The sequence below is a fragment of the Alosa alosa genome, chromosome 7 (genome assembly GCF_017589495.1).
Source record: "Alosa alosa isolate M-15738 ecotype Scorff River chromosome 7, AALO_Geno_1.1, whole genome shotgun sequence".
In the NCBI taxonomy this organism is placed as follows: domain Eukaryota; kingdom Metazoa; phylum Chordata; class Actinopteri; order Clupeiformes; family Clupeidae; genus Alosa; species Alosa alosa.
In genome coordinates, this window is record NC_063195.1 from 24,323,228 (window position 1) to 24,348,640 (window position 25,413).

A 25,413-nucleotide genomic window follows, 5' to 3' on the forward strand; every position below is an offset into this window, starting at 1 on the left:
TTAAAATAAAGTGTTACCACACAGTATAATATACATTTTTGTTTGTCTTACTGTATATGAAAATATATTAATAGACATGAACTAAAAGAAACACACCAACTTTTTTTAGAAATTGCCCAAAGTTAATACATTTGCAATGATAGAATGATGGTACATACATTCCATATTACTCTTGGGTAGAGGGCATGCAAGCAAATTTTGGAAAAAGTTTCTTTAAATAAATACAAATTTTACAGATTTATTCCATATGGACTAAAAGGTGTTGTTGGCCCATCTGTTGGCAGGGAATTTTGTGACTTTTGAAGGGGAAGAAAACACACATAGGAGTGTGTGTGTGTATGTGTGTGTGTGTGTGTGTGTGTGTGTGTGTGTGTGTGTGTGTGTGTCTGTCTGTCTGTCTGTCTAGAGGACATTTAAATTTCAAATTGCTTCCAAATGAACATAGATGAAATGTAGACACTTTAACGGTTTATTAGATTCTTTTGCCACCAGATTCCTGGGGGCCTGTGACTTACTTTGATCATTCGGTGGATAATTTCCACAGGGAGACGGAACCTCACCAAAAAGTTTTCTGCTTTTCTTTGCGGCAAAAAAAAACAACCCCTGACGTGGTTGTGGTGAAAGAGAGAGCTCAGCAGACCCGGGTCTAATGCATAATTTAATCAGGAGGTGTACGCAAAAGATGGCACTATGCAACAAGTGCAGTCACACATAGCCTTTTTCCACCGACAGAGAACCAGTTCTGTTCCCGTTCATTTGAACCGGTCGGAGTATTTCAACCAAACAAAAAACGTTTTGAAACTTGGCACCTTGGTTCGGAGCTTGAACCAGAAAATAGTTGTTGTTTTTTTTTCCTGTGAAAAAAACATTTGTTTTCCATCCATATCAACTGTTTCCATGAGTAAACAAAACTAGTCAACTAGCACTACACTGCAGACGTTAGCATTTTACACAGCTAATTTCTGCTGTTTTTACGGGACAACTGTTCATATCATTCTTCCGTTTATGCATCTCATTAAATTTTGTTTTGTATGCAACACCCATTGTTGATGGTCCGGTTCAAAACTGGTGGAAATGTGGGCTGGTTCACTAGATAGCACCAAGGTTCAAATAACTCCGGAAGGAACCGGTTCAAGAACGCGTTCTCTGATGATCGAAAAAAAGTGCCCACAGAGAAATGGCTCCGGGTAGTTTTGTATTCCAAAAAGTCACACCCACATTAGAATACACTCTCGATACAAGAGTGGTGGTGTGTAGAGACAGAGAAACTTTGCGGGAGTCTGCAGGAGTGGGGGAGGAGGGAGGGAGACATACAGAATATTCCGGATTTTAAATCTCAAGAGATTATCCAACTTCATCTAAGAAGCACAATACAACCTAGATATCCATTGCAAAAAATCGAACAAAATGTATGTCATCGTTGTTAACTATTGAATAAATCATTGTAGTGTTAGACTGTGTGAATGACCCACCAAATCCCAGCGACTATCAAAAAACGATACGTCATGGGAGGAAGCCGTGCCTAAGGCGGCAGCATCCTGACCGTGTGCGGGTTCAAGTGTTTATGGGGACCACCAGGTCAACTCTGGCAGGCCCGGCCACCGGTCAAATCCCTAACCCCCCCCCCCCCATCTCTCTCCCATTCCTTTCCTCCCTCTCAACTCTCCTGACTGCATCAAGGCAACAAAAAATTCTCCCAAAAATGCCCTTGATAAAAACATAAGCTATGATTCCATTCCTCTTTCTAAACTGCTGAGGGGTAAATGATTGTCCTCCTCAGACCAGTTACCCCCACCCCACTGAACTCTTATGTCAGGCAAATGTGAACAAACACAATGCCAGTGTGTGCTGCAAGATAGTAAATATAGTTACACTACATAATACGCTTCACTATCAGTGGTAGTAAATGATCAGGTAACGTTTTTTGATGCAGTATTATACATATTGAATAATCGGTATATGACCCCAAGGGAGACCAATATCTCCTTATCTTAGCACTGAAGCGCATTCATTATATTTCTCTATTTCCATCTGAATGGCCAGCAGTGCGAGGCTGTGCAGAGATTAGGTGTTGCCCATACGCATACCAAAAACCATACAGGCTCATCTGTAATCATGTCTGCATGAAGAGCACACATGTGTGTGTTTAATTCACCACTGAAGGTGTCCCTTTTGGACACGCGAGGATGTTATTTGACTTTGCTTCATTGGATCTGCATAATCTCTCTCTCTCTCTCTCTCTCTCTCTTCTCTCTCTCTCTATTGCTCTCTCTCTCTCTCTCTCTCTCTCTCTCTCTCTCTCTTTAAATTTAATTAAATTCACTGTTGCTTCATTGGCATGACTGTTGAGATAAATCGTTGCCAAGCATTAAGGACAAAAAAGAAGCATGACATTAATTTGTAAGATAACCAAAGATAGTATTGAAAATATTTCTCTCTATATTCATTGAAATAAATCTCTCTTTCTTGCTTTTGCTCTCTCTCTCTCTCTCTCTCTCTCTCTCTCTCTCTCTCTCTCTCTCTTTTTCTCTCTCGCTCTCTATCACTCTCTCTCTATCACTCTCTCTCTCTACAAGGCTCTATCGGTGCTGAGCTGAGCAGCAGTAACGTCAGCATGTTCATCACCTCTGATGCGGGCAACACGTGGAGACAGGTGAGACAGAGACACCAAGAAACGGACGCATGGATGGACCGATGGATAGATGGACGTATGGATGGATGGATGGAGGTGGATGGATGGAGAGGTGGATAGATGGAGAGGTGGATGGATGGACAAATGGATAGATGGAGAGGTGGATGGATGGAGAGGTGGATGGATGGAGAGGTGGATGGATGGATGGATGGACAAATGGATAGATGGAGAGGTGGATGGATGGACAAATGGATAGATGGAGAGGTGGATAGATGGAGAGGTGGATAGATGGAGAGGTGGATGGATGGATGGACAAATGGATAGATGGAGAGGTGGATGGATGGATGGATGGATGGAGAGGTGGATGGATGGACAAATGGACAGATGGAGAGGTGGATAGATGAATGGATGGAGAGGTGGATAGATGGAGAGGTGGATAGATGGAGAGGTGGATGGATGGATGGGTGGATGGATGGATGGGTGGATAGATGGAGAGGTGGATGGATGGAGAGGTGGATGGATGGATGGGTGGATGGATGGAGAGGTGGATAGATGGAGAGGTGGATGGATGGATGGATGGATGTACAAATGGATAGATGGAGAGGTGGATGGATGGATGGATGGATGGATGGAGAGGTGGATGGATGGACAAATGGACAGATGGAGAGGTGGATAGATGAATGGATGGAGAGGTGGATAGATGGAGAGGTGGATAGATGGAGAGGTGGGTGGATGGAGAGGTGGATGAATGGAGAGGTGGATGGATGGATGGACAAATGGATAGATGGAGAGGTGGATGGATGGATGGGATGGATGGATGGATGGATGGATGGATGGATTGATGGAGAGGTGGATGGATGGATGGATGGATCGAGAGGTGGATAGATGGAGAGGTGGATGGATGGAGAGGTGGATGGATGGATAAATGGTTTGAGAGGTGGATAGATGGAGAGGTGGATAAATAGATGGATGGACAAATGGATAGATGGAGAGGTGGATGGATGGATAAATGGTTTGAGAGGTGGATAAATGGATGGATGGACAAATGGATAGATGGATGGATGGAGAGGTGGATGGATGGATGGATGGATGGAGGTGGATGGATGGATGGATGGAGAGGTGGATGGATGGACAGATGGATGGATGTGGGGAGAGAAGAAAGCGAGATGACGATTGAGAGGAGTCATAGGGGTCATTTCAATATGGATGATATCCATCTCCCCGTGTATAAATCCCCCTCTATCCTCCATTTCAGAGGGAGCTCATTAAACGATACAGTCCCTTGAAAGTAATTGGATTCGTCGCCTCTTGCCATGCCCGTGGGTGGGCTCTTCAAACATTTTGATGGCATGATTTAAATTTATGGGGGCCCTGGTATCTAATTAAAATAAAACACACGAAGAGAGAAAATAATTAAGAGCAAAATTGATGTGCACAAGTGCGGAGCTCTTTTCGGGCAGAGGCGTGTGTGTGTGTGTGTGTGTGTGTGTGTGTGTGGGTGGGTGGTGTTATGTTGTGTGTGTGTGTGTGTGCACACGTGCGGGCACCTGCGTGTGTGTGTGTGTTGCTCCATTTTGATGCATTGTCACAAAGAATTACGAGACCTCCGTCTTGAGGCGTAGCTCATATTCGGCTCGGGTCAGGATTAGGATGATGTGTTTGAACTCTAATCAAAACAAGAGGCGGCTTTGAGGAAACTGGGGGAAGCAGGAAGGAGCCTAACCAGTCAACTAGAAAGCACAAGTTATACTTGGACTTTATTGCACACACAGTACTTGGCCTCAGGATCCATCAAAACTAAGAACTACACTGTGGGGATGGACTTTATTGCACACACAGTACTTAGCCTCAGGATCCATCAAAACTAAGAACTACACTGTGGGGATGGACTTTATTGCACACACAGTACTTATATTCCTGCAAATGAATGTGCTGGCTATGGGCATGTGTAAGCTTATATTCCTGCAAATGAATGTGCTGGCTATGGGCATGTGTAAGCTTGTTTGCTACGGCCTAAAACGGAGTAAATGATTAATTCCCTTGCCTCCTGTGGCATCTAACACAGTCCATCAATCTGCTCGTCAGAAGAATCTGTGAGATACGATTTAGCAAATGACGAGGAAATTAAAGCCTTCCGGCATAGCTTGGTTGGCATTAAAGCTCGCAGGTCTTTGATGGTGCTGTTTGGCATCGTATAACAGCAGATGGATTAGAAGACGTACCTGGGGTTAGTGGTTTGACATATGTTTCAAAATGACATTTTCCATGTCGTCTGAGACATACTATTAAGACCATAACACAAGCGGAAGAGCAATAAGAGAAGGAATCGGTGAAAGTAAACAACTTAAGCACATGTTGCACCATATAATTATCAAAGGTTTTTGTGCAGTGTTGTGGCCATTTCAACATCTATCAGCATGCAAAATGACAACAATTTGGTGTGATGGAAATATGCCTTTGTGCAAAAAGCCTCAAAACTGACAGAAAAGGACAACCAATCCATGGACACCTTGTCCATGATCTAAGCTGAGGTGAAATGCATATATGTGAGATAAATTGCATATACAGTATAAGTATTTAAGCAATACATCTCAGAATGCATACCAATGAAATACTATGTATGGTTGTATACCATGCATACCGATAAAATACTGTGTATGGTTGCAGCATCTGTTAAAAGGATGTGCTGTGCATTTAACCCAATGCAGCCTAAATGCTAAAATTGTGTTTTAAAAACAGAAAATAGTGAAATCATAACATATATGCGCTAGCAGTATTCATGCATGTCCATCACAAGCTGCACAACAATTTGCTGTGCTGTGTATGACTACAGCAGCTGTTCATAGGATATACCGTGTGTTTGTCTGTGTGCAGATTTTCGACGAGGAGTACAGCGTGCTCTACCTGGACCAAGGGGGAGCTCTGGTGGCCATCCGACACACTCCACTTCCCATCAGGCACCTTTGGTGAGGTCCATCACATGGGCAGCTGGCCAAAAAAAGTGCCCAAATGCGTTGGCACAAATACAGAGGAAAAAATGTACAATAAAAAAAAAAAAAAAAAACACTTGCACACACTGAGGCTACAAGCTCTGGCAAACTCATTAGAAAATGAAGTTTAATTACATTAGAAAATGAATAATGATCATTAAATCACATGTTTAGTCATAAAAAAAAATAAATTTCATGTTACCTCACACAGACTGTTTCCAAATTGAGTTTCCAAACAACAGTTCTGACATCTAATGTAGGGGTCAGTTAAGCTTGATTTGAATGGACATTGTGTTGTTTCCTCTCCTCCTCCTCTTCCTCCCCCCCCCCCTCCTCTCTATGGCGTGTCTCTGGAAGATGGCCATCAGTGCAAACAGCCCTTGACACCTCCATGTCAGCTCTCCCCTTAGCCTCTTGTGTTGCCCACTTATCCTAACAGGTCCAGTCATCCTCCACTTTGAGGAAGACGGATCACCCCTGCAACTCCTCCCACGTGGGAAATGAGTTGCGGGCCACTTAGACATCACTTAGTAATGTGTAATGTGTACCCTGTCAGTATGTTTATGTTATAATAAAAAAAAAAAAAGAAAAAGAACTCCCGCATCAAATGGCTTTGATTAATTCAGCGCATCAAAAAGAAAAAAAAAGGTCACTGTAAGTTCAGAAAGGTGCCAGTTTATTTATACAGATTTATGCAGAGTTTCCCCTCGAACAGATGAGTGTAGGGGTCCACTGATGCAAAACAAACAGCTGTGTAATTTATATTTTTTAGAACATTGACCACACTGAATATATACAGTAGACTACACAAATTGTCACTTCTGCACTCTACTGTGCGCTTTACTGATATCTTTGAAGATTTGCATCTTATATTCTGAGAAAAAGGCATTTGAATCTGCATAACGTATTTGTCAGCGCATCGGCGAGTGATTTGTCATAATAATTTGGGGATTTCCATTCCCATCTCATATATCTGAGCTGTTTACATTTCTGTGGGGGGGGGGTCTCTACTCTCCTGCAGGCTCAGCTTTGATGAAGGCAGGCTGTGGAACAAGTACAGCTTCACGTCATCTCCTCTGTTTGTGGACGGTGTTCTGGGGGAGCCTGGAGAGGAGACCTTGATCATGACGTACGTAGAAGATTCCAGAAAAGGTCGACACTGACACTGAAGAAGAGAATGAAAAAAAAAAAAACGCATGGAAAACTTTCCCCCTCAAAAAAAAGTTAGAGACTGAGTTTGTGTGTGTGTGTGTGTGTGTGTGTGTGTGTGTTAAGTGCGTGTGTGTGTGTGTGTGTGTGTGTGTGTGTGTGTGTGTGTGTGTGTAAGTGTGTGTGTGTGTGTGTGTGTGTGTGTGTGTGTGTGTGTGTGTGTATGCAAAAGACAACGGTCCAGACCTACTTATGTGCCATTTTTCTGTCATAAATAAAATAGTCCACTCTCAAGGGCTACTCCAAGATCAAAACCAGCCGCAGCGGTGGTTTGATCAAGGAAGATCAATGGTGAGGAAGCCTCAGCAACAGTGGCTATCAGGAAAGTCAGAAGGAAAAATGATCAAAAATACTGTCGAGAGAGAGAGTGAGAGAGAGAGAAAGAGAGAGAGAGAGAGACACACAGGAGAGAATGACAGAGAAGAGATACTGTCAGAGACAGAGAGAGAGAGAGAGGAGAGAAAGAGAAACGGAGGGATAAAGACAGAGAGGGAGGGAGGAGAGAGAGAGAGGGAAGGAGAGAGAAGAGAAACTTGTGAAAGAGAGAGAGAGAGAGACACACAGGAGAGAATGACAGAGAAGAGATACTGTCAGAGACAGAGAGAGAGAGAGGGAGAGAAAGAGAAACGGAGGGATAAAGACAGAGAGGGAGGGAGGAGAGAGAAGAGAAACTTGTGAAAGAGAGAGAGAGATAAAGAGGGAGGGAGAGAGGAGCAGACAGAAGCTCACAAACTGAAAGACTATGAGATGAGCTGTATAAGACATATCCAGCACGAAGCCATAGAGAGCACACATAAGGATAGCATGTTACTGTTGCAAGACAGGGTTGGAAATGTCTTAAAAAGGCAGAGGTTTTGTTTCAAACTATCTAGCTCACTAGTTAAAAGTCGACTGTCTAGACAGTGTTCTAACCTAAATCAGAAGCACTCCTTGCAGAGGCTGACATACCGGTTCCAGAAAGTAAAAGTTCTGCCATATATTCTTTCTACCTGTGCACTTAACACAGGTGATATCACTAATTATCTGATCTACCTGGCTGGTAATAAGGATGAGCTGGTTTACTAAATGGTTGGATCGAATACTTGGCAGGACTTTTACTTTCTGAACCTGGGATGTCCGCCTCTGCTCCTTAGCCAGAGGAGCTAGTGGCGATGACAAGATTGTTTCTCAGCTGTTCAGTGGCCAGGCCCCATCAAAATTAATTTGAGGACGATATATAAAAATACCCTAATTGAACCAGCACAGTGGTGCTTTGAATAACAATTGAAAAACAACCGTAGTAACAATGATAGTAACGTCAATTATAGCCAAAGTTTTGAGCCACCCAGCGCTGTGATTGATTCAGTCAGTGATTGATTTCCAGGGAAATGTGGAGGCCAATTCTAAAAATAACGTCGGGTTTGTTTAGGAAATCGGTTTGAAATAGCACGAGTAACAGTGATGGTCGTAATAGAAACCTCTTTTTTTTGATAATTGCAGGGTTTTATCGAACTCCTTTCAATCCTTCCATTGTAACTAACAGTCACAACAATATAACACACACACACACACACACGTGCGCGCGCACAACACACACACACACACACACACACAAAATACTAATTATATAACAGATGCCATTTAGAGGCACCGAGCCATAATCGTGAATCAATACCCATTGGAGGAGGGGTAACGCTCATGGCTCAGGGATGCTGGTGTTGAAGCCTGTCGTTTTATTAAAACAAGCTCCTCATTTATCTGAGAGTTGATAACTAAAGTGACTGTCGGGAGGGAGGGGGTAGGGCATTTGAGAGTGATAAATAGGGTGCACACTGAGAAATAATGTTGTTGTTTTAAAAAATAAATAAATAAATAAATAAAATAATAAAAAAGAGGTCAGTGTTAAAAAAAAAAGGTCCTCTTTTCCAATTTGGGAATAAATTGTGCACTGTCAAGGACTCAAAATAAATTAAGTGCCTGTTTCATCTGCAAATCCCCATTCGAGCCCCTTTTGGAAGGAGAGTTTGGTGTTGTGTTGAGCAATACTAGTCAGATTAGTATGTGTGAAGTGGCTGAGCGCCCAAATGGGTAGAAAATGGAGTCAGGTAGACAAATGACCTTTCTGCCACCTTACGAATTAGCGTTTTGAGTCTTTTAAGAACAGTTTTACTTGCAATCGATTCACTGAAAGCCCCAGATTGTTCCAATTTGGAAATGAAGAGGAAAAGCAAATATGGTCATTTGCATGTACTGTATGCCGACAGAAGCGTGCGACGTTTCCTATTAAAAAAAAGTGTTTTATAAAATTAATTAATACAATTATAAAATAAATATGGTTTTGTAGCTTGAGAGTGTTCCAGTGAATATTAAAGATGCCTCATGCCACATTAAATAAATGGAGCCATTAATTTTCACATGTAGTTGACAGCTGAGGAGATAGCTAATGGAATGTGTGTGTCTGTGTGTGTGTGTGTGTGTGTGTGTGTGTGTGTGTGTGTGTGTGTGTGTGTGTGTGTGTGTGTGTGTGTGTGTGTGTGTGTGTGTGTGTGTGTGTGCCTCCACAGGATCTTTGGTCACGTGAGCCACCGTTCTGAGTGGCAGCTTGTGAAGATCGACTTCAGGTCCATCTTTAACCGTCGCTGCACTGACGGAGACTACCAGACCTGGCACCTACAGAACCAGGTGAAGGTCTCAGACCCTGGGCAAAATAGGAATATGTTGTCCCCATGTTCATAGACTGTGTGTCACTTTCGACTGTGTGCCTCCCAGAAGCCCCTGGCTGCAGCGTGTAGATCGGGGCTGGTCTCAATGTGTGGGGGAGCTCAACCTTGCTACTTTCCAGTGCTACTGGACCGCACGGAAAAATAAAAAAATGTTGCGGGACAATTGCGACCAGGCCTCACGGAAAAAATGGTAGCCTACAATTAAGCAATTATGCTTTCACGTAACATAAACATATTATTACAGGCTATTATACAGAAATCAGACTACCTCTTGAATATGATACCGTCTGTTAGGTGTGCATTTAAACGTGACACTGTTACATAGGATAGGACCGCTTTATTCAGGGAAACAAGCTCACAAGTGACATAGTGAGATTAAGATTTTGTCACATTGTTGTCAATACTGCTAGCAACCTGGTGATTCCCCCATCATATGCCGAGAGGACTGTGCACTTTTCTTATTCATGCTTTGAACGCCTCATTCATGGTTATTTAAAACAAGCTCACAAGTGCCATTCTTTAAATAACATAGTGAGATTGCCCCTGGTAGTTTTGCTACATTAATTTGACTTCACAGGCGCAAGCGACACACACACACACACACACACACACACAAAGATTTTATCTATGTGTTAAACTAACACACACACACACACACACACACACACACACACACACACACACCAGGCTCACTATAGACATTAATATTGTGACCAAAACTCCCATATAAATAAATGCTTATACTACAGGAATGCAACGCCTGAAATGTCAGCAAACGTAAGTAACTACTGAGCTAGCAACCTGATGGTTTTTTGATTCAGGCTGAAGATCAGGCAGTAGGGCCTCATCAAAATATGCACAGGAGAAACCCCATTCAATGTTGACCTGGACAAAAGCATTTTCCATCTGCCTATAATTTTATATGCATCTATAATTCAATGATAGCGTAAAAGTGAAACGAGTTTTAATTTAAAATGTGAATTCATGCAGTCACTATGCTTGTGAACGTCCAGTCACACATTTTTTCCACATTCTATATGACTGTTATTTAACCCAGTATCATGTAAAATTGATTTTATACAAAATGTATTCTTGAGAAATTCTTGAATTGTGTGCTGCTTCTGCATAAACCATCTGTGCCATTCGATGATTTTAAATGGCACATGTGTGCACATGGAATGGGTTAACATTCAAGAATTAACATAAACAGAATTATGAACAGGCAGGCAAGATGGAGGTGGGGTTGTATAAAATTAATTTTACATGTGAAATCTATGAACTAATCATGTTTTGGTACTTGTTGTCTAGCAGATACCAGTGAGAATTGAGTGTGGATAATGCAATTTAGTGAGATAGTTAGAATCATATAGGCCTTTGAGCCTTTTTTATTTTTGTGGAAAAAATGTGCTGGACTGGGCGGCGGTCATATTTTGTACCGCTCTGCGGTACATCTAGTTAGTCAAAGAGCCATTGTATTCTGTGTAATATAGAGGTTAAAAAAGATACTCTAGTTTATAATTTAAAATTTACATTTTGGAGACAAATGGAGTCATACCACAGGTCTATGTCCAGGGATGGATTACTGAATGGGCCTACTCGGCCCAAGAGTTCAGGGGGGGCCTGAAGCTCAAGCCTCTGTGTGAAGATGCTTCTTCTCCACTCTTCTCTTCTCTTTCCACAAAATTTACCAGAAGTCATGACCATGCCCCCAGACCCCCCTATCTTGGCTGGGGGGGGGCTTTTTGCATATGTACCCAGGGCTTCATAATCCATCCATGCCCATGTCCGTCAAAAGTTTGGAATACCCTAATTGACTTACCTAACCAATGACTTGTTTGTGATTTATAATCAAATGATATTTGTCCATGGCAGGAAATGTATTGAAATTCTGTTTGGGGGTCCCCCAGACACCACCACAGATTTGGTCCCCCCCCCAATGTTGACATCATGACTACGGCCTTGACACACACACACACACACACGCACACACACACACACACACACACACACACACACTCACAAACACACATACACTGCTCACACACACACACACACACACATACCTGCATACACCCGTTTTGTTCAGATACTTCAGCCCCAGGAGCCCATTATCTTTAATGGGCCACTGCAGCACCCTGCCCTTATCAGTGCACCAGGCTGCCCAGGCTGAGTCCCATTAATGCTCAGGGTGATTGTGTGGGGGTGGGGTGGTGGTGACGGCGTTGGCATATATGGGTATTAGAGAGTCTGTCAGGTGTGCCACGGGGCACTGTGGACGGAGCCAGCCTTCTCCTCCACCCTCTCGGCCACCGCCCCCCAGCGACCCCCAAGGGTGGTGCCGCACTCCCATCATGCATCTCTCTGCTCAGTCTCATTGGATTGTGTGTGTGTGTGTGTCTGTGTGTGTTTGCGTGCGTGTGCGTGTCCATGTGTGCGTGTGTGCATGTGTGTGTGTGTATGTGCATGCTTGCGTGCATGTGTGTGTGTGTGTGCTTGTTGAGAGAGAATTGTTTAAAAAGAGAGGATAAAGGTATATTAACTACAGAGTGTTCCCCGTGTTGTGCTCTATTTTATACAGTGTATGCATGTGGTGTGTGTGTGTGTGTGTGTGTGTGTGTGTGTGTGTGTGTGTGTGTTTGTGTGTGTGTGTGTGTGTGTGTGTGTGTGTGTGTGTGTGTGTGTGTGTGGGTGTGTGTAGGACAGGCACAAAGGAAATGCTTACTTCCCTAGGTGATGGGCTTGAACTTTCATCTCATACATCATGCTGGGCTGTATTTAAATTGAGAGTCTCTTCGCAGGTAGATATATTTGCAAAGGGAACATTTTTGGCATCTGCTGTGTGAGAAGCCATGCAGTCCACCCATACACGCGGGCTGGAAAAGAAATGGGAAAATAAAATGAAAACGACACAGCCGCTCGAGTGAAAATATCTTTCTTAACTCCAATACACTGCACCCCCTACCCCCCCCCTAAAAAAATACAATCCTTCTCCACCCCAACAAAACCTTTTCAAGCATGGCTGAGGAATTGAGGAAAAACAGCAACATTGCGAAGCAAAGTTCTCGTTGACTACACAAAACCCACCCTTTGCACCAAGAACAGGGGGAAAAAATAAAATAAAAAAGTCACAGAAGTTGTTTTTTATATATATTATTATATTTTTTATTCATTTTTGATCTTGTAATACCCAGCATGGCACACGCATGCTTCACCACCCAGAGTGAATTATTTATGGTAACAAAGAGAAATGGTTCCAAACAGCATTTTTGATCAGATAGGGTGCTTCATGTTTGGAATTCTCTCTCTCTCTCTCTCTCTCTCTCTCTCTCTCTCTCTCTCTCTCTCTCTGTCTGTGTTCAGTTATATAGTTTTTTTATTATTATTTTACAGGGTGAGACATGCCTCATGGGGGTGAAACGCATCTACAGGAAGCTGAAGCCGATAGCCCGGTGTGTTATGGGTAAAGCCAACTCTGTCACCATGATCTCGGAGCCATGCGGCTGCACTGAGTCCGACTTCGAGTGGTAAGTGTGCACGCAGTGGTACAGTGCTTCCTAGATCCTCTCAACACGAAGACATGCACACAACACAAACACACACACACACACACACACACGCACCCACACCCGCACACACACACCCACACGCACACCCACACATACGCACACACACACAGACACACATGCACACACACACACACACACGCACCAAGAACCAAACTTAATCCCTCATGAGGCTAGCCAGGCTTCAAGACACACTCTGGTTCGTTTTCAGTTCACTAGTCTCTGTTATTCCCTAATAGTTATTCACCAGCCGAAAACTGGGGCAAGAAGTTGGAAAAGAAGTAAAAAAGTGTTCCCACCGAAGCCCCCTACCCCCACCCGCCCCACATACCCCACCTGCCGACCCCTCATACCCCAGACTGATTTGAATGACTTAGCTACAGTGTCCGTTTTGCACCAGAAATATTCGTTTTCATAGATAGGATTTGACCTTTGAATATGTCAGATGCAAATTTGTAGTTAGGAAAAGAAAAGAAGTGTCTCTTTTGTGTGTGTGTGTGTGTGTGTGTGTGTGTGTGTGTAGGGTGTGGAAGACTGAAGTAAGTGATGGGTGAAAAAGATAGAGGATCACCGTCATGGCCAGCCTGCATGAGATTAGAATTGCAGAGGAGGTTTGGTGAAGTGTGTGTGTGTGTGTGTGTGTGTGTGGGGGTAGTTCTTGTCAAGACTGCCTCCTGCTTAATGGAAACTAGTCAACTGCACCACTCCAAGCTGTGAGAAAATTGCAAAAAAATGTGGCTGCCTCCTTCACCTAAAACGTGTGTGTGTGTGTGTGTGTGTGTGTGCGTGAGAGAGAGTTTCGTTTTGTGTCTCTGTTTACACCTGCTTGTCTGCACACACACACACACACACACACACACACACACACAACACACACACACACACACACATCATGATGCTATGTGCGAAACACACCACACACAACATCTGGTAGAGAGACACAGGTGTCTAGGTGTCAAGGTGTTTGATTCCCCCTCCCTGGAACGAGGTGCCATTGATTTCCCCGCGGTGCTACCCTGGCTCCAGCTCCTCTCCAACAACACTGGCTTTCCCTTTGAGTTCCTCTTTTCACCACACCCTTCCTCACCACACACCCTTCCTCACCATCACACCCTTCCTCACCACACACCCTTCCTCATCATCACACCCTTCCTCACCATCACACCCTTCCTCATCATCACACCCTTCCTCACCATCACACCCTTCCTCACCATCACACCCTTCCTCACCACACACCCTTCCTCATCATCACACCCTTCCTCATCATCACACCCTTCCTCACCACACACCCTTCCTCATCACACCCTTCCTCACCACACACCCTTCCTCACCACACACCCTTCCTCACCACACCCTTCCTCACCACACACCCTTCCTCATCATCACACCCTTCCTCACCATCACACTCCCTTTCCCTTTCCTTGTGCATCCCAAACCACCCCACTCTCTCTAGCTTTACATTTATTTATTGATTTATTGATGATGTTGCTTTATTTATTTATTTATTTATTATTATTTTTTTTTTTAAAGAGCTAAGAGCCGTGCCAGAGGGGTGGATGGTGTGTGACGTGACCGATAACGCTCTACCTTTAACAGCTCCCATTAAGCATCTCCGGGACGCTGTGTCTAGTGTTGCATGTAGTGCTAATTGCATCAATTTGTTCCCATCAATGCAATCACAGGGTTTTTTTTTCTGGGGTTTTTCTTTGTTAATTAGAGGACAAACAACTGCAGGAGCTGATCTTGGCTGTTTGATCTCCTTTCGCGGTGCCACAGAGCGCTTAGCATCGCTCCGGAGGAGGGTGTCTTGTTTAAAGCAGACAAGGACTTTGATGGGGGTTTTTTTTACTCTCCCACTCCTCGTTTTTATTTATTTATTTGACTTACACCATGGTGAGAAGTAGAGTGTTGGAAAATGAGGGTCAAGGACTCCTTGGCCCTCCGCGTTTGAAGTTCGTAATGAGAGACTGCCCCCAAACGGGACACTTTGTTCTCGCTCAAGCTGATTTGTTTTTTTTTGTTTTCTTTTTCATTTTTGTTCCTTCTTTTTTGTTTTTTGTTTTAAAGCGATTATGGCTACGAGAGGCGAAGTGACGGGAAGTGCTCCTCTGCCTTTTGGTTCCTGCCGTCGTCCATGTCGAGGAGCTGCACAACGGCGAGCAGCTTCCTCAACAGCACGGGGTGAGTAGGTCACACAGAGACACTGAGAGAGAGAGAGAGAGAGACCACAGGACCATACTCAAACCTCTGACCTTAGTCTCTGCTGTGAGGATAAATGGATGGACGTATGGACGTATAGATAGATAGATAGATAGATAGATAGATAGATAGATAGATAGATAGATGGATAGATGATAGATAGATAGATACTGTAGATGGATACTGATGGGTGGATATGCAAATAGCTACAGTATAGTTAGAGGAATGGATGGAAAGATGAATGAATGGGTGAGATAGATAGATAGATAGATAGATAGATAGATAGATAGATAGATAGATAGATGTAAATCGTAAATCAGGTTTATAGGCCAAGTATACTTGCGTATACAAGGAATTTGGTCTCTGCATTTATCCCATCCACGAATTAGTGAAACACACAGAGCACACAGTGACCACACAGTGAGGTGAAGCACACACTAACCCAGAGCAGTGAGCTGCCTTGCTACAGTGGTGCTCAGGGAGCAGTGAGGGGATGGATGGATGGATGGATGGATGGATGGATAAATAGATAGATAGATGGATAGATAGATAGATAGATAGATAGATAGATAGATAGATAGATAGATAGATAGATGGATGGATGGATAGATGAATGATTCTTCGCTATACCCCAAATATGACTAATGAAAAGCAAAAGATGGGTGTCTGATGTTATGCTAATACCTGGAGACAGATGAATCATGACAGATAAAGTTTTCACTTGAGTTGTCAACTCTCCATGTGTTCATGTATCTGTACTTCAGTTACAGGAAGGTTGTGTCCAATAACTGCACGGGTGGTGTGGTGGACCTCTACACAGCTCGCAGGCAGCCATGCCCCCGCAAGTCCCCTAGGGGGCTCCACCTGGTCACCAGTGATGGCTCCCTCACTGCCACCGTCAACAGCAACGTCACCTTTCTGGTGTTCCTGGAAGAGGTGGGTGAAACTACTACCAAGAGCACTTTTGGTATTAGGGTTCCAATATACTATGGAGCCAATGGAGTGAGACAGTGATGCCAATCAAACTCTGCTAATGATCCAGTGTTGAGAAAAACGGGAGGGTGTTTCATTTACCATCATTTAAATGAAACACCCTCCCGTTTTTCTCAACACTGGATCATTAGCAGAGTTTGATTGGCATCACAGTCTCACTCCATTGGCTCCATAGAGTTCCAGTCCCTCCATAGATAGCGATCTCATTGCAGCCGTTTGCCATCGGGATCCATCCTTCGGCATGCATGCGTCGTCACCACCATGACATTTACCTCAGGCACGAGCAAATGTCGCGACCTGAAATGGCACGCCGACACGCCGTCTCTCCCCCCTCCACACCTCTTTTTACCCCTTCCCTTCTGTCTTCCTACCCTATTCCCTCCTTCTCCTCTCCTTCCCTTCATCCCTCCTTCCTTATTCCTTCCCTCCTTTTTCCCTTTTTCCCTTCTTCCCTTCTTCCCTCCTTAACTCCTTTTCCCCTTCTTCATTCCTTCCCTATTTCTTCCTTCCTTCCTTCCCTTCTTCTTTATTTCTTCCCTCTTTCTCCTCTCCTTCCCTTCATCCCTCCTTCCTTATTCCTTCCCTCCTTTTCCCCTTCTTTCCTTATTCCATCCTTCCCTCCTTCCCTCCTTTTTCCCTCCTTTCCTCCTTAACTCCTTTTCCCCTTCTTCATTCCTTCCCTATTTCTTCCTTCCTTCCTTCCCTTCTACTTTATTTCTTCCCTCCTTCCTTCCCTTCTTCTCTATTTCCTTCCCTATTTCTTCCCTCCTTTTCTTCTCTCTATGCCGCAGGGCTCTGGTTCACGCACCACCATCATGCTGGACTTTGGCAACGGCAACACCATCACCTACTCCAACATCAGCACGGTGGAGGACGGCATCAAGCACGTGTACCGGAGCGTGGGCATCTACCGCGTGGCGGCCACCGCCCGCAACGACCTGGGCGCCGAGACGGTGGTGCTCTACCTCCACGTGACCTGTGAGTCATCACGACCTCTAACAAGCACGTGTGCGTGTGTGTGTGTGTGTGTGTTTGTGTGTGTGTTTGTGTGTGTGTGTGTGTGTGTGTGTGTGTGTGCATCAAGATGTGTGTGCTGTCTGCACATACAGTAACTGTGGGCTTCAATTGGATGGGGGAGAGAGCATGGAATCTTTGATCAGAGACTGTGGTGCTGGCATTTTTATGCTTTGCAAATACATGGTTATGCATGCACACACACCCCCGCAGTCACACGCAAAAAAAAAACCTCATGAAGCTCGGAACAATCTGTGGTCAGGGACAGTTGTGCTGTGTCTTCAGGTGACATATGAGTCCTCACAAACACAACCCCCCTACACACATACACACACACACACACACACACACACCGAGCTGAGCATCCCTATCCCCAGGGTTCTCAACAGTGGCAGATGCAATAGCAGTGAGTTATTGATTAGGGAGCTTGAAGCCTTCCAATCTGTCAATCCTGCCATGCCAGAGAGGTAAATGGGGCCAGAGCGGCTCCCACATGCCAGCCATGAAAAATAACACACAGATGGCGCACTCCCAGAGTGGAGCATGCTGCTTTTTTATCTCTCGCTCTCTCTCTTTCTTTCTCTCCTTCACTTTCTTTCTCTCTCCCGCTATCTCTTTTTTAAATTCCCACAGTGTTGCTTTTCATCTCTCTCTCTCTCTCTCTCTCTCTCTCTCTCTCTCTCTCTCTCTCTCTCTCTCTCTCTGGGTTTTCTCTCTCACATGACAGTAGCCCTCAGGGGTGTGCGTGTATGTCACTTTCTAACTTTGTTAACTCAACGTTTTTTTTTTTTTTTTTTTCCTTTGGGCTCATTAGTTTGCTTATTGTTGTTTATTTCTTCCCCCTCCACCTCCCCACCACCACCACCCCACCTGCTGGTGCGGATGCCCCATCTCCTCCACCACCCTCCTCCTCCACCCTCCTCCACCCGTGCGCAGGTCTGCTGGAGCACATCCACCTGGCCGCTCCCTTCGTGGCCGTCAAGAACAAAGAGGTGAACCTGACGGCCGTCCTCTGGCCCAGCCAGGTGGGCACAGTCACCTACATCTGGTGGCTCGGCAACAACAGTGAGGTGAGCAGTGCGCACACATACACACACATATACACATTCACACACATGCACACACACAAACACACACACTCACAGACACACACACACACACACATACACATCCACACACATACATACACACACACACTCACGCACCCTCCCCCCACCCACACACACACACACACACACACACACACACACACACACACACACACACACACACACACACACACACACGTCCACTGGCCTCTAACGCTTCTAGTCAACAGACACATAACTGTGATAAACATGTCAGGACGGATAGCATATTCTGTCAAATATCACAACATGACAGTCACACGCAAAACGATATGGGCTCGCAATGATTCCCGAACCCAGGCCGACGGATTGTCAGGTGGCAACACTACCGGTCCTCCACCAAGCCCACAACATTAATGACCGGATCATGATCTAGTCCCCTCAGAATCCCACCACCACACCTTAATGGAGAAATCCGGCAAGTTTTCACATAGATCTCCGTTTCTTGAGGCTACAGCGCTACACTCTGGGGGCATGTTTTTGAGCTCCCATGTTCATGCCCCCAGAGTGTAGTGCTGTAGCTGCCTGGCTGCGTTTACCTAGCAACTAAATCTGGGTAAAACTGACATTTTTTCCGTATACTGATAGTACTCGGTGACCTCGAGAAACGGAGCTTTATGTGAAAACTCGCCGATTTCTCCTTTAAGCCGATGAACTAGGTTTAACTACGGTTTGTCATAGATAGACCTACACAGGCTTGTTGAGTTTGTGAACCTGAGGAGCACACACACACACACACACACACACACACACACACACACACACACACACACACACTCACACACACACTCACACACTGACTCAGACCAAAGAGTCACATTCTAAAGATAACGAGAGAGAGAGAGAGAGAGAGAGAGAGAGAGAGAGAGAGAGAGAGAGAGAGAGATTTGGACAAGGTGTAGTTCTAAAGATAGCAGTTACCTTCACTTGGCATTGGCATTGCAAAGGCCCCCTGCTAGCAAGTCTTGCACTTTCAGCATCAAATGCAGCAGAGAGAGAAAGAGAGAGAGAGAGAGGGGGAGCCAAAAAGAGAGTAAACTGAGACATATTGTATTCCATATCACTAAATAAACCATGGTCATACAATGCATATACGTGTGCTGACTGTAACACATCCGAAGCCATAAACGTCAACAAGCTCTCTAGAGAAATGCTAAGCAAAGAACAAGTTGAGACTGTTCCTGTCTATACTGTAGTGTAGTCTGTCTAACTGTGCAGTCAGTCTGTAGTTCACAGCAGCAGAATGGCTCTAAAGATGGCCGCCTCTGCGCTGGAAGCCCCAGAGGGGCACGGGAGGCTGTAATTACTGAACAGAGTAGCGGGAGGGAGAGGGAGACACACCGAGATAGCAGTTGATACCTCAGAACATATCCACTTACTGTGTGTGTGTGTGTGTGTGTGTGTGTGTGTGTGTGTGTGTGTGTGTGTGTGTGTGTGTGTGTGTGAGGTGTGTGTGAGGTGTGTGTGTGTGTGTGTGTGTGTGGGGGGGGGTTGTGTGGGTGTTTGTGTGAGAGAGAGAGAGGTGGGGGTTGTGTGGGTGTGTGTGTTTGTCTGTCTGTGTGTGTTTTAGACAGTGTGTGGAGAGAGGAAGATGGCTGAGTTCCATTTCTGTAGTGCAAATTAAGCCAACATGAGTGGTTAACCAAGCAGACAAGGGACTCCCATGGGATCCATTCTATATAAACAACCACACTGCCACACACACACACACACACATAAACACACACACATAAACTCACACACGCACGCACGCACACACACACACACAGAACACACACTTATATACCACTGAACCGTCCCTACCTTTCAGTTTCTCTCTATTGCCTCACAATGTTTTCATCCATACTGTTTTCTATTTTGCCTCTTTCTTCACCTTCTCCCTCCCAAAAACATGAACACACACACACACACACACACACACACACACACACACACACACACACTAGATGTCTGCACGGAACTGATATTTCACCCCGCCCGCTCCCGCAATATTCTAGTCAAAGTCAAAGTCAAAGTCAAAGTCAGCTTTATTGTCAATTTCTTCACATGTTCCAGACATACAAAGAGATCGAAATTACGTTTCTCACTATCCCACGGTGAAGACATTGAACCCACGTAAATACCCACGACAATAGGCTATAGGCCTGCTATCCGTCAGTTATGCTTAAACCCCCGTTTTTTAATGCTGCCTAACAGAACATCCAGCCGAACTATAGTTATGAACACTATTTTAATCGTTTCCATATTTAATTTTACGCACATATTTAATTTGCGGGAGTGCAGTGAATCATCGGTTTGTCCAGCACCCGTGAACTCACCTCTCTCATCCCACCCGCTCCCGCAAAAAGCTTTCAAAAGTTGTCCCGCGCCGCACTCTTTTGCATCGGGACCCGCTGGTCCCGCGGTAGACCCTAATGCACACACACACACACACACACACACACACACACACACACACACACACACACACACACACACACACACACACACACACGTGCATGCACCATACAGGACTGAGTCTGATTTTGTTTAAACTGCAGCCAGTGATTACACTGGATGGAAGCGTGGCCTTTACCTTCTCCAGGGAAGGCGTCAACGTCGTCACTGTGCAGGTGTCCGCCGGGAACGTCATCCTGCAGGACAAGAAGACCATCGCTGTCCACGGTGAGCCCTCGGCCCTCCTCTCATCTTCCTCCTCTCATCTTCCTCCTCCCCCTCATTTGCACCTCATCGAGTATCAGCATTGACATTCTCAGGGATGTGTAAATATAGTGTGTGTGTGTGTGTGTGTGTGTGCGTCCGCGTGCCGTGCGTGTGTATATGTGCTAATAGATAGAAACAGACAACGTGAGACTGAACATTGCAAATCCGAATCTTGAAAATATCGATCAGTATAAAACAAAGGCTTTAGTAGAACATCTGCAGTCTTTCACCTGTGTGCTTGGAGCTTGGAGCTTTTCTTTTGTCTTTCCACAGACTTAGCTTGTCTTTCTGTGATCCTCAAGGGGCTCACCATCTTCAACTGAAATCAAAGAAATCAAAGCACTTTGCGTTCCCAACAAAAACAAAAAAAAACTAAACCAAAGCAACCATGAAACATGAAAGCAATCTCTCTCTCTTTCTCTCTCTCTCCCTCTCTCTCTCTCTCTCTCTCTCTCTCTCTCTCTCTCTGTTTAATTACAACCACAGAGTACTTCAAGTCCCATCTGTTGGCCTTCTCCTCCAACTTGGACGAGCACAACCCCGACGTGGCCGAATGGAGACTGGACGTCAGCCGGGTCATCAGGAACTCAGTGGTTCAAGTGAGTTTGTCCGAGCGTGCTCACCCGCACTCTTTGGGGTTTGTTTCCTTTGATTTCTTTTTCTTGGTCTTTTCTCTCCCATTTCATTAGGCGATGCTATAGAACCTCCACGAATCCATATACAATCCATCCCATCCACACCCCCCCCGGAGGCCTTCCTCTGATCTTTCCTCCTGATTGCTCTGTTCCTCCGAGGGAAACAAAAAAACGAGAGCGAAATTAGATTTGTGCTTCGTGGCACATCAAGTGCATCGAGTTGTGTTTTCGGGTTGCCTACAACACGTTTCTGTCATGCATGGTGGATTTAGTGAGAGAGAGAGAGGGAGAGAGAGAGAAATGTTTTATGTTTTATGTAGTAGTGTGAAAAGTGAAATCTCTTCAGCTACCCATTCTGGGTGTGTATAATTTAAGCTGAGTGAGTGCATGTTCGTTATGGAGCGGAGGGAGAAGGATGTGTCTCAAATGATCAATGTCTTTTTGACTGGTAAACGGACATGTTTCATCATGGAATCTGAGATTTTGAAAGCACAGTCCATCACACATGGATAGATGCATGCATCTCTGTCTCACTCTCTCTCTGAGTCCCCCCTCTCTCTCTCTCTCTCTCGTTCTCTCTCTCTCTCTCTCTCTCTCTCCCCCACACACACCCACACACCATTTGGAACCCTCGGCTCAATTACCAACTTCAAATGCTGCTCATAAGATATCAACTTCCTATAAGCGTGCACACAGCCACACATTTGTATCTAAGTGGGAAATACAGGACTAATGAATAAGTATATAAGTAAATAAACAAATAAATAAAATCCGGTAAATAATATAAAACACACATGTAACTAAACAACCAAAACGCAGCACAACAACACAGTGGGTGCGTATGGGTGTGTTAATGCATATATAGCCCAGGGCAAGCTGTGCACAGCATCACTCGGGAGGGCCCCTAGTTCGGACCATTTCCAGAGCGGCTGCTTACATAATGCATTATGGGGCCGCCGTGCGGCATGCGGCGAGTCCACTCCCATGAGTCACAGGACTTTTCCATTTCCTGTAGTGCTGCTATCGCTGTGGGCTGGTGCTTAACGGAATGATCCGGCTGTGGAGAGGAGGAGTGGAAAGGGCTCTCTCTCTCTCTCTCTCTTGTTGTCTCTCTCTTTTTTCTCTCTCTCTCTGACTATCCTGTGGGTCTGTTTGTTTCCTTAACCTCTTTGTTTTGGTCCTCTTTCAATTGGTGCGTTCTCTTTTTATTATTCTAACAGTGATTGATGTGTTTGTTTACTTTACTTTCTGATTTTGTTTATTTGGCCCGTGTTTACTCCTTTCCCTCTTGCTTTCTACCTTTCTCTCATCTCTCTACCTCCATACGTCTCTTCATTTGACTCTCTCTCTCTCTCTCTCTCTCTCTCTCTCTCTCACACACACACACACACACACACACACACACATGCACACACACACACACACACACACACACACACACACACACACACACACACACACACACGCACACACACACACGCACACACACACACAGGCCACAGGTATAGACCGGGAGCTGCTGCTGGTCACCGTGTTGCCGGGGCTCCCCACGACGGCCGAATTTTTCCTGTTGCCGGACAAGCACATCACCGAGGGCAAGCCCGAGAAGACCAGCACACACCTGGACGAGGTCGGTGACCTAGTCTGGTCGCTCACACTAACCCCTCTCTGCCCAACCAGCCCCAATCAGAAGAGTTCCTCCTATTATGACTTGGGTTCTTTTTTTTTTTTTTTGTACTGTTAAAAGGGGCTTGATTCTTGCACTAGAGGGGTTCAGGTCCTTGACTCTGTAAAACATCTTTAGACACTTTTTGTTAGTATTAATGCCATAGATATCAACTTGAATTGAATTGAGTGGGTGGGGGTCTAGTGTAAGGAAGGGCCCTCTCTAAACAGGACCCTCTCTAAACAGTGAGGTGATCTGTATGTCTGTGGACTTGGGATAAATTCCCCAACAGCATTGAAATGCACTTTACTGCAAGTAAGGTCACTACAAGAGATAGACCGTTCAAATCTGAGAGAGTTTGAAAGGGTTCTCCTTCATTTGGTGTCTGGAAAGAATGATAACTATTGAACAAAATATAATGTGCTCTATCCATCCACACACAGGTTATAAGCTAGTTAGGGTAAACAGATAAACATAGACATAGACAGTGAGTTTAAATGAGACATTCCAAAAGATAATTATCATATACCGGTAACTGTTTCAGTAAGACAAAAGAATTATAGAATATATTTCCCTTTATGATCATAACTTGATGCTCAAACCCTCCGTCCCTGTTAAATTTTCTGTCTAATCCGTTCGCGTAATGTCTTACTAAGAGAAAGTTCAATATGATGAGCCTCCAGAGAGAGAACAAACCCCTGCCTCAGTCCAGTGTGCAGTCTGTTAACATATTAGAACAAGGTGACAAGGTGAAAATGTAAGTGGAAACAAACTGCATTATCATTCAATTAGTACTTTGGTCATCCAGAATGAAACATTACCTCACATGCCAGGCCTGTTGTGTTCTTACTACAATATGACTTTGTCCCACCAGCGGTATTACAGTAGTATACTAATAGTATACTAACTAAGTAATGTCTTTAAATACAAAGATCTGTGGGATATGAAGGGCAAAATAATTTCTCAGAGAGAGAGAGAGAAAAAATGGAAAGGAAATGGATCTGTCTTGATTAGTCTGTTCTGCTGCAACGGATCAAAACCGATGATTTAGAAAATGTACACACACAATCAAAGAGGATGCAGGAGTTTCATCTTGCTTCCAGCAGATGTCAATGTTGGCCCGCATAAACGTTCCGCAGCGCACATTTCATATCATAAAACACCGCAGCTCATCAGAGCCCTGTAAAGGGGCCAGAAGGGGACTTGAGATGCAGCCAAAGTCGGCACCGCACTGCAGAAAAAAAAAAAAAAAAAAAAAAGAAAAAAGCAGCATGCACAGCTCGCCGCTGATTGCATCCTCAGGTGTCTTTCAGCATTGGCGTAGGTCGCGGTAGGGGAAGTCGGTTGTTTTTCTTGTCTTTCCTTTTCTTTTCTTTGAGCTCTTTGAGAGGAGGAAAAAGGCGCCTGGACATGGCATCTGCTTTTACTGCCTCTGTGCTGACCATTTCACTATGACCAAGTAACAATCAAAGGTCATTTTTCCCAGAATTGTGTCTGAACCAAGGACTTAAAAGCACTTACACTCGTGACTCAGTCACTCCCGTCACTCTGAAGATCTTACCATTCCTTGAAACGCCATCATTTCTTTGCAGAGAGCTCTAGCATAACATAAGTGCATAGTATAGCTGCAGTATCTCTCTCTCTCTCTCTCTCTCTCTCTCTCTCTCTCTCTCTCTCTCTCTCTCTCTCTCTCTCTCTCTCTCTCTCTCTCTATATAGAGAGAGAGAGAGAAAAAGAAAGAGAGAGAGAGAGAAATACTGCAGCTATACCATGCACTTTGTTATGCTATATAGTATAACATATATCTTCATGCTTTCAGGATGCTTTCAGCGCCCCGTGAGAGGGCAGTCACATTTCCACTCACCTTGTGCGAGAATCAGGGAAAGTTTTATTCTTTTTATTTATTTATTTATTTTGTATTTCTTCACCCCCGTTGGCTCCTGAAGCCCCGTGTGATTGCGTGACAAAAGTCAACCAGCA

General features: G+C 44.7%; 1 protein-coding gene across 1 annotated transcript in view; it reads left to right on the forward strand.

The window, feature by feature from the left end:
• Nucleotides 1-25,413, forward strand: part of LOC125297821 (VPS10 domain-containing receptor SorCS1) — a 163,064-nt gene that overhangs the window by 131,197 nt on the left and 6,454 nt on the right. Inside the window, 12 exon segments of the mRNA XM_048248319.1 lie at nucleotides 2,577-2,653; nucleotides 5,507-5,598; nucleotides 6,644-6,751; nucleotides 9,375-9,492; nucleotides 12,924-13,057; nucleotides 15,164-15,277; nucleotides 16,060-16,231; nucleotides 17,080-17,266; nucleotides 18,239-18,372; nucleotides 20,970-21,093; nucleotides 21,619-21,731; nucleotides 23,263-23,397. Of these exon segments, the coding sequence (XP_048104276.1) occupies nucleotides 2,577-2,653; nucleotides 5,507-5,598; nucleotides 6,644-6,751; nucleotides 9,375-9,492; nucleotides 12,924-13,057; nucleotides 15,164-15,277; nucleotides 16,060-16,231; nucleotides 17,080-17,266; nucleotides 18,239-18,372; nucleotides 20,970-21,093; nucleotides 21,619-21,731; nucleotides 23,263-23,397 (1,508 nt within the window).